Consider the following 14,888-nt stretch of genomic DNA (forward strand, 5'->3'; position numbering starts at 1 on the left):
AAGTTTAGGCTTGATTCTGTCCTTTCCTGCTCTCTTTTACTGGAAACTTCCATTGAATCTGAAGTTCCCCAGAGTCTTTTAAATCCCCATCTGATGTCATCTTGCTGTTGTTTTTGTACCTGTGGTGGAAAAGTGGCCACAAATCTCACAGGCCTCTCTGGTCTGATTCTGGGCCAGTTAGTTCTTCTACTCGAGCCGACCATCTGTCAGTGTTAATGAGAGCTGGGATACTCTGACAGTCACTGGTGTCTTTGTCCCTGATCAGGCTCTGGCATTAGTTTTGGAAAGGCAGTGAATAAGTTTGATTATGAATGTTTTTTTTTTAGCTGCAGTTCTGTCATGACATTTTTAGTGGCTGCTGTTATTGTATAACTTCTATGTCTTTTTGATTCTTTAGAAGTCCTGATAAATTATATATTTTTCTTGTGTATTTTTTAAAATTGAAACTTAATCTAGCAAGGATGATGAATCTAATTTACAACACAAATAACACACTTAAAAAACAAAACTTTTAAAACAAGTTAAGAATTTCACATAAAAGACAATATGGAAAGTGCGTCAACCAAAAATTGACAAGTACATTCTGTACTCAAATAATCCTTAATCTTGTTTTTAAAATCGTACCTGCTTATTAGTCTAGTTTAAAATGTCTCTGTAGCTCACACCAACATGAGGGTCCAAAAACTCAAAAACGCACTCTCTTCTTCGAATGACGAATCTTATTTATTCGTATGATCTGAGGTTGAAGCTATTGATAGTTTTTGGTGTCGGCAAAGAACATTGATAGAGAGGCAGTTTGTGTAATATTTATGATATTTATGATATTTTATGAATATATTTTATGATTTTACTTTTGTGAAGTAAATTTAAAGTATTTATAGAATTAGGTTGTGCATTTCAGCTAAGATTTTGAAAAAGCTGGACAGAGTGATCAGATTTCAAAGTGGACACTGTCACTAGAGAGACCGGGTTTTAATGTTATCAGGTATAATCGGGATATGCATATGCATTTTTAATGCAAGGTGTAAAGGGAGTCAAAGAGAGACAACATTGCCCCAAACTGTGTCAAAATGTTTCTTTGGTTAATATGAAAGTTATCTTTTGAAACCATAGAGTACATGTACATCTATACTGTACATTAACAATACTGGCAGAGGTCAAGTAAACCCTCTTTGTCTTTGTCTTTGTCTTTCTTCGTGCAGGTGACTGGGACTGCCATTCTTTAGATCCTACAGTGTGGCATGTAAGTTTCATAAAAACACGACAGATTCAGAGAGGATGCTTCCTCTGCTCTTTACTTCTCGTAACGTACACACACACACAAATTATTCAGTAAATTAATAAAAATCAAATCAAAAGAATAATGTTTCCATACAATTATATTATAAGACATTTACCATTTTCTTCCCTCCTCTCTGTTTTTCTTCCCTGCCCTCCTTCACAATGTCTCATAACTTTTTCCATAGCATCCAGTTACATGGCAGCCGTCCAAAGAGGGTGACCACCTAATCGGACGCATCACACTAAGTAAGAGGTCTGCAATGCCCCGCGAGGCTGGCTCCCTCCTCGGCCTAAAAGTAAGCAGGGAATCACTTAATCATTCAGACCTGGTTCAAACCCAGCTTGCAATTAGCTTGTAATTAATGTGTTAGTGTTTGTTTTAACTTCGGTTGAGTGCTCGATGAGTTCAAACTTGGAAAAAGGGCGACAGGGATGAAATGTTTTTGGAGGCCGACCAGAAGTTAGCATCGCTCTGGTTCACTTGATGAAAAGCCGATGGGATTTTGGATCTTTGCAAAAAATACGCTCCATGGCAAACAAACGTTTATGATACTTAATTCTCACAAATGAACACCAATCTTTTAGGAATTTTGAAGTGTAAATGCAATCAGCAGAAGTAAAAAGCTAACATTAGGCTATAAACCAACTACACCACGGTCACGTGACTTTTCGTCACCACCACAAAGCTGAAGGCTGACAAATGGTGGGCATGATGACGTTTAGTAGTCTCATTTGTTAGCAACCTTTTTTAAGGCATGTTAAAGCTTCAAAAATCAAGAGAGGGATATTTCCTGATGTATTTTATGTCATAGAACAAAACATTAAAATGTCTTATGCTTGTGTTAACCACATATTTTAATTTAGGCATTAAAACCAAAAACCCATTAAAAAAACCCATTGACCTTGAGACGAGGGAACCGGAAGTGCATAGATGCTTACTCATTTACGGGTTTTAGGACGCACTCCTTTAGCCCTCTATAGTGATGCTTTGTAACTCCTGTAAAAGCTGTGTGGTGTACTTGCTACAAACATTTAAAGTTAAAGAGTATTCCACAAACAACACAACACAAATATGTAGAATATTGCCAGTTGAGCAATTACTGAATCGTGCAGAGAACAAGGAAATACAAACATGAACCTCTGTTGCTCCTTTCTCTCCTTTGTGTGCAGGTGGTAGGAGGGAAGATGACAGAGACAGGGAGACTCGGGGCCTTCATCACCAAAGTCAAGAAAGGCAGCCTCGCAGATGTTGTGGGACACCTACGAGCAGGTGCGAACTATGCAGCAGCTACTGTACTTTACGTAGCATGTATATATCTGTGTGGTGGTGGACCCCAAAAATAGACACACAGGCAGTTAACAAGACGACATTTCTTAGCCATTGTTTATCTGTGATTGGAGCACTCCCTATATTACTGATTAATAAAGAGTAAGCTACACTAATATTATCAATATTATACTTTTTGTAGAATTCCAGGGCTGGCTGCTTAGGATTGTTACTGACTTGTGTGATCCAAACATTTCCAATAACTCCAGAGCGTTATTAATACCCAAAAGCCAACATTTATTCAAAGATAGACGTAATCACTTCTAAAATTCACATTCTGTTTTCATCTAACAAAATGTTCTGTTTCAATCCGTATTTGCTGGTGTTTAGCCTTTCAAAAATAACGTTTTCACTGCGGTCAAAAATGTTTGCTCTCCAGCTTGTCGCACACAAAGGGAGGCACACACCTGTGTTAACAGGGGGCAAAGACTTTCAAATATGTGGTCTTTTTGGGACATGGGAAAAGTGTCTTGTATCAACGTTTGTACGTTAAACAAGGCACAGTCTGTCATTCTCCAGACGGTAGTGCGCTGGCGAAAGCAAAGTCAGCTTTCAGATGTCAACCACTGCGAAAAGAAGCACCCACTCAGGCTTGAAGCTGGTAATTTCCACAAACATTTCCAAAAACAGTTTGATCCTCCTTGATAATAGCTGCATTAGCATTATAGTTTTTATTGTCACATGAGGAGAATTAATATTTCAGTTTGACAATTCTCCGGTAGTACCTGGCTTTTTCTAGTCAAATATGCTGCCAGATGGGGGTCAAGCTGGAGCATCAATGTGTGTTTTGGCTATCTTGGTTCCAGGTGACGAGGTGCTGCAGTGGAATGGAAAGTCGTTACCGGGAGCAACTAAGAAAGAAGTGTACAACATTATCCTTGAATCCAAGGCCGAACCTCAAGTGGAAATAGTTGTTTCAAGACCTATTGGGTAAGATTAACGTTCTCAATATATTAAAATCATCAATAAAGTACTTAAAAGTTGGCATTGACAGACACTTTCAATATGTCTCCCTCCTTTATCTCAAAGCTCTATCAACCGAATTATGTCCAAAAACTTCTTGAGAAAAGTGTATAGAGCATATCAGTAAGTAGTGCTGGTTTAATGGGTGGAGCCCTTTCCCCTCATGCCTTCCCTGAAATCCTGAGATCCAAGAGATGAATCCCTTTTTCCAGCTATCCTTCTCTCCTCTACTACCCTACGTGTCTGACATGTAAACGTGTATTTGATTGACTGCTCGCTCTTCTTCTGCCATGCAACTGTAGTATGTTGACATGAGTCTTTTACTCATTCATTTTATAAAGATGAATGCACACTAAAGTCCTGACTTTGACATTTCAAGTGTATTGAAGTATATCATGTACATTTGAAGTTGAATAATTCACTGACTCTTTTTACAGAGACATCCCAAGAATCCCAGAGTCATCTCACCCTCCTCTAGAATCTAGTAAGTGTTAATATGTGCAGCTTTATTGGCTATATACTCTATGCCATTAACATTGTTTACTGCTAATGCAGTAGAAATATACTCTTTACATTTCAAAGTATGCTCTAATTCTAAGTTTTGGAGTTGATTGTGTTTTTTCCTCTGATTTCTAACAACTGGTGATCTCTATAACAGCCGGCTCCAGTTCCTTTGAGTCCCAAAAGATGGACCGACCCTCTATATCAGTGATGTCTCCTACCAGCCCAGGGACCCTTCGAGACCTTCCTCTGGTATTGCCTGGACAGCTCTCTGTGAGTATCCGGACAGGACTGAGCCACCTGTGTTCACTCCCAACTCATTAAATACAGCAGCTTAGTCAGTGGTCAAACTATGACGCTCCACGTACCCCTCTAGCCTCAGTGTTGCTCGTGCAAGGCTGCCTTTAGATGGCGTATTAATAATGACCAGAGAAAAGAAGAAGTCAGGGGACACTAGTCTACAGAAGAGGAACAAATACAGGATTTTCACCCAGGAGACCGCTGTTCGTGTCCCATGGGAAACTAAAAGTCAATGTTGGCTTATATAAATTTGCTTCACTTACGTAATTCACGCCACATGCTTAGTTTACATATGTAATTTAAGTTACGTAACAAACATACTTATTTTAACCTATACCATGATTTAAAAAAAATCCTAACCAAGTATATTTGTTGCCTAATCCTAACCAAATAGTAACATATCTTACTGAAGCTACATCTTGTACGTCACATACTTAATCTGCATGCTGATTAAGCATACCCAGTGTGTTTAGAAATCAACACCAAGGAGTCCCGACCAAACTCCGTATGTGACAAGTTGGGAGTGAGAAGGTGTTGGGCTGAGACAGAGGTATGTGGTTCATGTGAATTGATACAGACATGGATAGAGGCTAACGGTCTTCACACATTTTTACAGGTGAAGCTGTGGTACGACAAAGTGGGCCATCAGTTGATCGTCAACGTCCTTCAAGCCATAGACCTGCCACCCCGATTAGACGGACGACCTCGTAACCCCTATGTCAAGATGTACTTCCTGCCTGATAGGAGGTAAGGTCATGTATCTTATTTTGGGGTCCATCCCACATGTACGGTACTACAGTAATGACCAGCAAAAGATCACTATACCAGCAGTAAGGAATATAATCAACACGTCTGCTTGTAGTTTTGATTTGCAGCATGAATCATTTCAACATATCATTTATTGTCTTTTAAAGTCATTTTCAGAAACATGCCTTCCTCTTGTAATTTATACTCCGTGTGTTCACGCCTTTGTTAGTGATAAGAGTAAACGACGGACGAAAACAGTGAAGAAGAACGCTGAACCCAAGTGGAACCAGACCTTCCTATATTCCCACGTCCACCGGCGGGACTTCAGAGAACGCATGCTAGAGATCACAGTCTGGGACCAGCCCAGAGTCCAGGAGGAGGAGAGTGAATTCCTGGGAGAGGTGGGACACGCATGATATGCATACATTATTTTTACAATGCAAATATTTATTGCTGGAGCTGTTGCGGCTAAATTACAGTTTTTTGTAAAATTGCTAACAAATTTGTGATTTTCTGGATTGGACAGTCAATAGGAATAGAATGTATACTGTTATGTTACATATGTAGTATATTGTGTATCATATCATATCTGCTTTTCCAGCACTTTACTGAAGATTTTACATTTGTACATGATCACCGCCTTTATAGCTACTGTAGAAACATGGCAGACTTCGTGAGGAGGACCTGCTCCTTATGTAGATATGAAGGAGTCATTTTAACCTTACCAAAATACGATTCTTAGTTTCAGGCGATTATACACTAATGAAAATATATTTCTAAATATTACTTTGCGAACAAATCCCCCTAAATCCTGCACACTGGCCCCTTAAAACCTCTAGGTCACCAGAGAGCCTCATGTCATGTACACCTTGGGATGTTGACTAGAATTTATAATAAAGCCATGGGAGTGTTAACAATGACAACATATGTTTATCATACAACCATTAAACCTCTCTATCCTCTCTCAGATCCTGATAGAGTTGGAGACGGCCCTGCTGGATGACATTCCTCATTGGTATAAACTCCAAACGCATGACATGTCCTCTATACCTCTGCCCCAGCCCTCCCCGTACCTCCCACGCAGACACGTCCATGGAGACAGCCCCAGCAAGAAACTACAGAGTATGTCTGATTAAATACTGTTTATTTATAGGCTGTGTGTGTATATATAAATATGTGTGTGTATGTATGATTTAATCCCTGTTTTGTGAACCTACAGTGCTACTGAGTGCGTGGTTGCTAACCTTTCCTTTGCTTAGCTTTCTCTTTTGTGTCTCTCAGTGTGGGAGACTAACAACAGAACCTCTCAACCTTACCCCGTCCTGTTTGTGTATGTGTGTGCGTGTGTGTACTGTATGTGTACAGGGTCTCATCGCATCATTGATACAGAGTTTGATGATGGTTTGATGGTAGTGACTAAAGGTGGGTGGGGGGCATGGTTACTGAGCATTTGCTTGTATTAGCCAGTAGGGGCCCAGCACTGGGTGAGAGAGCGTCTTCTTTGCATCCTCTGGCCTCCTTTTGGCTCCGCTGTATTTTTTAGAACAAATTGCACCCAAATCAAAGTAATTAACCTTTACCCTATTAGCGAAAAGCAAACCTTTTGCAATTCATCATATTGCTACTGGACTGCAGATTTTGAATTGCAGCTTTGTAGTGTGCAGCCTTTACAGTGTTGCAGTTTAGCAGTGCACTGTAGTTCCCCGAGGCTGCAGTGAACAGTTTCTCCTCTTCTGCTGGGCCGTAGAAACACTGAAGCACTGAGTGCATGTTAGACTGTAGAGCTACAGTTGTTCACTGCCATTCCACTGAGTTTCCTGCCATTCTCCTGCATGCAAAGGACACTGAACATGTACAGTAGAAGCTTAATATGTGTTATTTTGGCCAATAGAATCACTACAACTGCTTTGTTGTTTGACTGTTTCTGCTGTGGCTTAATTTCCTGTCAGATGAATGTGGATCTGGTTTATTAAATAGTCATAACTTTTAATAGCTCGCTTTGGCGTTTTCCACATGCCAGATGGTTTGAGGAGGTTAGTGTTAGAGAGTTACACAATCTCTGACTTATTTGAACATCAATATGCTTATTTTTGTTCTTATGCAAATACTGAGCTCAGATTGTAATCATGTGAACATATTTCTACATTTTTTTGACACATTTGTGCATGTGCACTATACTATGATATGCTACATCTGATCCTATAGATATACAGATAAAGTAGAGTTGGGAAGTGGGAGGAATTGTCGGTTCTGTATTTTAACCCTTTTCTCTTGCTTCTTTTAATTATATCTTTAATTCTCCTTCACACAAAAATGTGATGATGTAATAATGCTATAAAGCAAGTTTATGTTAATATAAGTAATTTAATCTCTGAAATATCAAGTTGTCAACTTTAGTTTGCCATAGCAATTGGCTCTAAATATTACAATACCCATGAGCCGCTGCCACAATTGCTATGGAAAAGAAGCCAGTCAGATGTGCATTAATTAGAGCTGTTGCAAAATCAAAAATTCCTCGTTGTTGTTTCTGAACAAAACATGCCATAGTTTCTCAATTCATCCGCAATTCACCCAGAATCCAAAAGAGAGCTCATTTAAGCCATAGATTGTGTCACCATTTTTTACAACAGCAGTAGCTCTACTTTTTGCTTGACGTATATATCAGAATTTTAAGCTTGGGGAGAACATTTTTGTTACCGAATAGCATCTTGGGAGGTGTAGTTTTCATGTACACAGGCTTGTTCCTTGACTTTATTTATCAAAGAACTACATAGTTTCTGTCAATGTTGCTCATCTTTTGTACTGATTAAGCAGTTTCATTTGCGACCAAGTCTGGCTCTCCAAGCAGGAACAACAACTGAGAGATGCAAATCTCACTGATCTCAGGTCTGACATTGCAGAAACAGTCAGCTACTCAGGCTAGCTCACATGATAGCTAACCTGTTTGCTAGCTAGTCATCTGCCTGTAAAACATCCTAATGTGATGTTCTACATTCTGTAAGAGAATGGCATCTGTAGTAGTAGTCAGTAGCTGACAACTGGTGCATCTTTATCAAAGGACACACACCTAATGCCTGGATGTGTGTGTGTGTTTCTGTGTGTTTCTATGTGTGTATCCGTGAATCGACAAATCTGGTTGTATGAATGTGTGTGTGTGTATATGTGTGAATTCTGCTTTCTTTTGCCCTTGTGTGTGGGATGCATCCGTGCTGGATCTTTGTGTGTGTGTGTGTGTGTGTGTGTGGGTGTGTGTGTCCTGTGTGTGTGTGTAGGTGCAGAGCGTAACTCCAGGGAGAGAGAGCGGGGCAGTACGTTGGCTGTGCCTGAGCAGCAGCGGCCCGTCCAGCACCGATCCCGTTCAGTGTCTCCCCACAGAGAGGACTCCTGCAGGGCTCGGTCACGGCCTGCACACGTGCCCATGCAAAGGTCAGCAACACCTGCCAGAACAACCTGGTGAACTGCCAGTGGAGTGTGTGTTGTCTAACAATATTCTAGCATCAGTAGGTATCTAAGTGGTAGTCAGTGGGTTAGGTTAGTCAGATCTCAGTGTTTTGTAAAGGTAATATCCATGTAGAGTCTCAATAATGCATACCAGATCACTTCTCCAAACATTTAACATTCTAGCTTTTTAATCAGGTTACTGTGTGGTCTGCAACAGTCTCATTCAGTGTGAGTGTTGATACTACACGGTTCCCCTGACAGGGAATTGATGCAGCTTGTTAACATGTATTTATTAAGGCTTTTAATCTCACTACTTTATGACCAAATCACTACCAAATAATACACGTCTCTGTTTATGGCTGTTGGCGTGACAATGTTATTAACTCTTCTGCTAGCTGGAGGTAGCCAAATATGTAAAAGCCAGCATGTCTATTATTCAAATATATCAACAATACATTTGTCCATGGGTCTTCGTATGAGATGGGACGCGTCTGGGATCTACATAAACGCAGGGAAGCAGGACAGAATATAAATTAATACATTTTTCTGTTAGTATCTCTTTCCTTTGAATCTTTTTTTCCCTCTACATCACACATCTAGTGACGTATTGTGCAGGGGGGTTGATCATTATTAGCTTCAGTTATATTTCTTCACAGATATTTAATTATAGAGTGAACTTTACATATTTCAGCAAACCAGACTGAGCCATGTCAACCAAAAATAAGCAGAGGTTATATGCTGTTATCACATTTTGCAATCGGTCTAATTTATAGAAATGCTGTCACTTCCTCAGTAGTTCTGCTTTTCAAGGACTGGTTAGGCCTATTGTAAATGACTGTGTTGAGACGTGGCCAGCATTGTCACTAATAATGACCCAGGCAAAAAACATGAGGGTCGGATGTAGCTGTATTACAATGGCTCACATTGTTAACTTAGTACAATGTACATTACCATTGTACTACTTCCATCAGTACAACAATAGAATACTGACCACTTTACTTTTTTTAAATAGAAATCCTGTATTCATAAATTATTTTCAATCACTCCTCCTTTCCATTGTGTCAGTGAATGTTATGCTACAATCAATGAAACGCAACATTTTCTGTCTGTTTCAAATTAGAAAAATGAATGAATTAATTAAATGGGAAAGGGAGCGATCATGCCCTTTGAGCCACTGGAATGATTTTAATGTGTACCTGTGTTGAGTTTCATTGACGGTGCATTAACAGGGGGGAAAAAAAGGCCAAGTGGAAGCAATTGGTAATAATTTGTGGATGAAAACAGCATTATGATAGACCAGTTATTTTGTGAAGGTGTGTTTTTGCCTGTATGCTATGTAATTCTAATAACATTGTCAAGCGGAAATTGCATTCTTATTCTTGTTGAAAACCTCACATTTCGAACCAGAATCCAGGCGAGAACACCACGACATCTGCATTGCTCCTCATTTTGCTGAAATAACACAAATTGTTTTGTGTTTGTTCATATTGTGTCAGATCAAACCAAAAGTAAGGGTGGACATATTGAATCATCAGAATCACTATGGACCAAGATTTATATACCAAAATAAAAAAACATAAATTCATTAGATATTTTTGATTTCTTCAGGAGCCTGGATGAGATCCACCAGAACAGCCACCATTCCCACTCCACCTCCCGCTACCACGACTCCCACTTAGAGCACCAACGCTCGGGTGACTCGGACTACGAGTACTCTGAGGACAGGTAACCTGTTGTTGGTATCTGGAGAATCTGGGGATCATTACGGTTATGGGATGGGGTTATGAATATGTTTTAGTTGACTTTCTACTTGTTAAAAATTATTTTAAAGGGATAGTTTGGATTTTTTGAAGTGGGGTTGTATGAGGTTCTTAGTCAGTGGAAGCTGACTACATGTCGGGCGGCACACCCCCAGTTGGGAGAAGCAGGCAGGAGTACTAGCATGAGAGCAAATTAATGTATTGCTGTGGGGCAGCAGCAAAATATATATTAGCCACCAAAAAAAAATCACTTTAAGCGTATGATATATTTTGAATATTTTCAGCGCTTTATCTTGCCGTGAGACAGCCCTTTTCGACGGGGCACCGAAGCCGTTATATCCATCTATGCTCTCTTCAAAGCCAAAAAGACTCCATTGACAAAAACAGTCATTTCCACTTGCAGAACACAAGAGTTGCAGTTCTACCGCTGCATCCATTAGTTAGTTAGTTTGTGTTAGCATCGGTTGAAGCAGCGGTAGACCAGCAACTCCTGTGTTCTGCAAAAAAATAGCTGCTGTTGTGAACTGAGACTGGCGGCTTTGAACAGAGCAAAGATAACACCTTCAATTCCCCTTCAGAAAGGGCTGCTTGACGGCAAGGTAATGTGGTGGAAATATTCTAAATATAGCGTAAACTGATATTGATTTTTTTTAGGTGGCTAAAATATGTTTTGCTGATGCTTCTGTCCACAGCAGTACATTGCTTTGCTTCTGTGCTGATACTCATGTCTGTTTCTCCAAACTTGAGGCATGCCAACCGTCATCCACTGTAGGTAAATACACTGGATAAGTACCTCATACAACCCCACTTAAAAAAATCCAAACCATCCCTTCAAGAATAAGATGCCCACACATTGGATCAGTGCTCCTAGTGGGGTCAATCCGCTGCTCTGGTCTTCATCATGCAGAAATTAAGTGCTTATGGAGCCTGTACATATTTAGTTCTGTTTTATAAAGGTTGAGTCATGTTTGGGTTAATTAATATGAGCAATGTGATGTTGCCAAACTAATTTCTACTAATACTACTAACAATGTGAAACTAGCCATTGCAACATGAATGCAGATTGAATTGAAATCTCAGAATTATGATTTCCTGGTTTCTCTCATTCATAAATTCACTTTGCCTGTCTGAGTTGCCATCCTCTTCTGTTGTGTTTTCTCGGGTTGTTTGTCATTTGTTCACCCATCGTCATGGCAATGACAGTGAGGTCCTGGAGATGCACAGGTCTATCCGTGGCGGGAGTGCCGAGTGCCTGCATACGAACAGGTAAAAATAATAATAAAAAAGACAACAACCACCATTCAGCTTTATTTCAATAAAATATGCCATTTTATCGCCATTTCCATTCCCACTATACTTTAACAACTTCATCTTAACACAATTAATGTTGATATTTTCAATGCAGACAGTGTGTTGTATCTTAAATGGACTGTACTGTAGAGTGTATGTCTGCTCATGCAACCACATGAATTTAAAGTTCCACATCAGGATCAAGCAGTAGTAACATGCTCATAAATTCAAATTCATGTCTGACGATTGTCTATCGCCACAACTGTCTCATAAAAACACACACAACATGCTGATCACTGTGTGAGGGGATTAGAGACCTGCTCGGTGGTTGACCTCAAAGAAGGCAAAGCTCTTTTGATTAATTTCTGTTATTTATTTCTTGTATTTGAATTTGATGTGTTCACTCACAGCAGTTGTATATTTTTTCCACTTTTTTTTTCTTGCCATGCTTTACGATGCATGAACTCTACTTACACAACCAGGGGCATAGGTAGATACAGCAACACACTACCCCCCAAAATGCCCCTGTTAGTAAATGGTATCCATAAAGACATTTACAGGTAAGCATTTAGCATTAAAAGACTTGCCTACCCTTCTCTGTGCCTTTCCAGCTTTCCCATACTCATTTGTGGAGTTGGTGGGTCATTTAGTTGCAGCAATGTTCTCTCAATGCAATAAATGCCCATATGTTGCCCAGACCACTGTGCTGCTTGTGCTTGCTTTCGTCAGAGTGTGTGCCATGTAGCTTTGTCATGGTGCCACTTGAGCTAACTAAATGGTGTTGCTTTCCCCTCTGTATTATACAACCCTTTAAAAGGACCATACTCATGCTCTCACATGTTGTAGTCAAATCACAAATACTTTTTAGACACTTTTCCTGCCTTTTAGGTAGCAGTTGAGAACCGGAAGTCATCGATGTCATGATGGCCAAGAGAGCAATTAAAGTGTTGCTTTCCCAAACTATATTATCAAATAATCAAACCTTCAAGCTAAACAATACCGACTATGAATATATGGTCACTTCTGTTTCATTGTTAGCTGAATCTCAAGTCTGGGATGTCAAGTTACCAAGAACAACGACGAAACATTATTGATACACACTGATCACCACACATTTTTGATGCAGTTGTTTACTAGTCAGGCTAGTGGCAAACATTTTGTACAGACATTCATGATTCCCAGTTTCCTCATGGTTCCCATGGGACTGAATCCTGGGTCAAGTACCAATAGCATAGCAAATGCTAACTTACCGGCTAAAGCTAGCTAACTAGCTTGGTTGGAAAGGTTCATACATACTTGACGTTACAACGTTAAATGTGATATTAATTGGGATGCTACTTTTTGCTAGCGGAAAAAATGCTTAAAAGAAAATGTACTCACCGCATAAAATTGAACAGCCGACTCCTTAAGTGTCTTTTAATGCAACCGAATGCTAAACACTGTTGTAGCAATAAATCAATGAATAATGTCAATGAAGTTTAAGGCACTTTGGCATTGCCATCACTTTTCAAACCTTTAGTCACTAACTACGGGCTTGGCATTTGGAAAATGTTTATTTGTATGACTATATTAGGAACTAAAGTTGAGAAGACTATCTCTTGCGAGTACCCCAGACTTTATGTAAATACAATACTAAGTGGTTGGTATACTCCTTACTGTTGTAATGCCTGGGATTTGTCAGACTTATGTAATGGTTTGGAAATGGTCAGCAAAATGGAAGGAATATGTGATTGCAGTTAATGGGCTAAAACATGCAAAACCACCAGTATTGCTCTTTAACGTATGCATCAGATGTTGATCCTTGCATATTAGTGCATATTGAAATCCAGCACACTTGATGATCACCATATAACCACCGGACAGACAGACCTCCTGTATAAGCAATTTCCTCCAGTTCTCTCTGTTCTGCTCTAATCCTATTCATGGCACTCCTATACATTTTACAGATCTACCGTAGCTTTGTTTCCTTGCCACGTGCCGCCTGGACGGCTTTAGATCTGTAGATTGTGTTATATAATCAGCATTACATGTAATCTCCTCATATATGTGTGTGGGTTCAATCCACAGGGAGGGCAAGAGGAACTATCTCTTCACTCTTACATAATGAATTCCTCACTCTGATGTCACAGATGGGAGGATGCACTTCATTCATCTCATGTGTTCGTTTAGTGACTTGCTGTGTGTGGTGTTTCCGTTGATCACCAGCAGACACATTTCTAATCTAAAGCTATCCAATCTTTTTTTTTTTTGTGAACTGGGAGTTGAGAAGAAAACCATATTTTTTGTTGCGCCATAATATGGTAATATGAATTGCGCCATAATGTGAGAATGTGAATGTTGCTGAATGTAGCCTGCATAGTTTCATGCTTGTGTTATCTTCCCCTTCACTTACAGTACTTTGCCTCTACATATTTCTGTCAGTTGCATGTGTCATTTTTGTTTTCCTTTGCCTTCCTTTGCACGCGGGTCTTTCCCCACCTCTTGTGGGCGGTGCTCTGGCGCACAGCTCCACCCTCCCCGCATGCCAAAAGAGAAAGCCGCCCCTCAGGCAGGAAGGGGGCAGCACCATGCCTCGTAGCATCCTTACTCACCGTGTGCTTAGGTTCACTGATGAGGTCACGGTTAGGTAAGAACACACCCACTTCACACACCATCTCCCCCGCTCGCCCTCCCTCCACCCACAGCCTTATCTTTCTCCCTTTTTTTGGGATGACAATGCATAGTAGAGACTTAAGCATGTCCGTGCAGAGCAATAAACAAACACTAAATCCTAAGCCCTTGTGAGTGTGAGGCATTTGGCCTGAAAACATTATGTGCAATGTCATGCGATGACACGGAGCCAAACATCTGTTGAGAGTAACTGTTGTCACGGTGCAGCATGACGTGGCAAACGTAGCCGAGAATAAACGTGAATGCTGGCTGTCTCTCTCCTCTTCACTCATTCACCCTCTCACACACTTGCAAGCAGGCCCCTCTCACACTTAGACCTGGATCCCATAGCAACTCACCAACCTTCCATCTGAGAGTATATTCCTCAGAGTATGGCCGCGAGGAATGACTGGCTATGATAAATCGAGATACAGCATCAGAGCCATTACATGTTACTGCACTGTCTGATGGCCTTCCTTATTCTCTCTGTGTCTCTCCCTCCATTTCCTTTCTGCCTCTTTTTCTAAACTTTACTTCACATTATCCTCTTTTTTTTCTCAATTTCTCTTCTTTCTCTCTCTCTCTCTCTCTCTCTCTCTCTCTCTCTCTCTCTCTCTCTCTCTCTCTCT

The 14,888-nt window shown here is 40.2% G+C and overlaps 1 protein-coding gene across 25 annotated transcripts in view; it reads left to right on the top strand.

The window, feature by feature from the left end:
• Positions 1–14,888, top strand: part of rims1b (regulating synaptic membrane exocytosis 1b) — a 55,979-nt gene that overhangs the window by 25,089 nt on the left and 16,002 nt on the right. For 11 of the 25 annotated variants that reach the window (XM_031871470.1, XM_031871478.1, XM_031871475.1 and 8 more), the window contains 15 exons: positions 1,203–1,243; positions 1,467–1,577; positions 2,452–2,551; positions 3,415–3,538; positions 4,009–4,055; positions 4,230–4,345; positions 4,989–5,119; positions 5,349–5,520; positions 6,088–6,241; positions 6,485–6,541; positions 8,392–8,545; positions 10,169–10,285; positions 11,524–11,586; positions 12,093–12,170; positions 14,117–14,236. In XM_031871470.1, the coding sequence (XP_031727330.1) occupies positions 1,203–1,243; positions 1,467–1,577; positions 2,452–2,551; positions 3,415–3,538; positions 4,009–4,055; positions 4,230–4,345; positions 4,989–5,119; positions 5,349–5,520; positions 6,088–6,241; positions 6,485–6,541; positions 8,392–8,545; positions 10,169–10,285; positions 11,524–11,586; positions 12,093–12,170; positions 14,117–14,236 (1,585 nt within the window). The remainder of the gene's footprint in view (positions 1–1,202; positions 1,244–1,466; positions 1,578–2,451; positions 2,552–3,414; positions 3,539–4,008; positions 4,056–4,229; positions 4,346–4,988; positions 5,120–5,348; positions 5,521–6,087; positions 6,242–6,484; positions 6,542–8,391; positions 8,546–10,168; positions 10,286–11,523; positions 11,587–12,092; positions 12,171–14,116; positions 14,237–14,888) is intronic. The other 14 variants (XM_031871486.1, XM_031871491.1, XM_031871493.1 and 11 more) reach the window with 7 other exon arrangements.

The sequence above is a fragment of the Anarrhichthys ocellatus genome, unplaced genomic scaffold (assembly GCF_004355925.1).
Source record: "Anarrhichthys ocellatus isolate YVR2014 unplaced genomic scaffold, GSC_Weel_1.0 scaffold58, whole genome shotgun sequence".
In the NCBI taxonomy this organism is placed as follows: Eukaryota; Metazoa; Chordata; class Actinopteri; order Perciformes; family Anarhichadidae; genus Anarrhichthys; species Anarrhichthys ocellatus.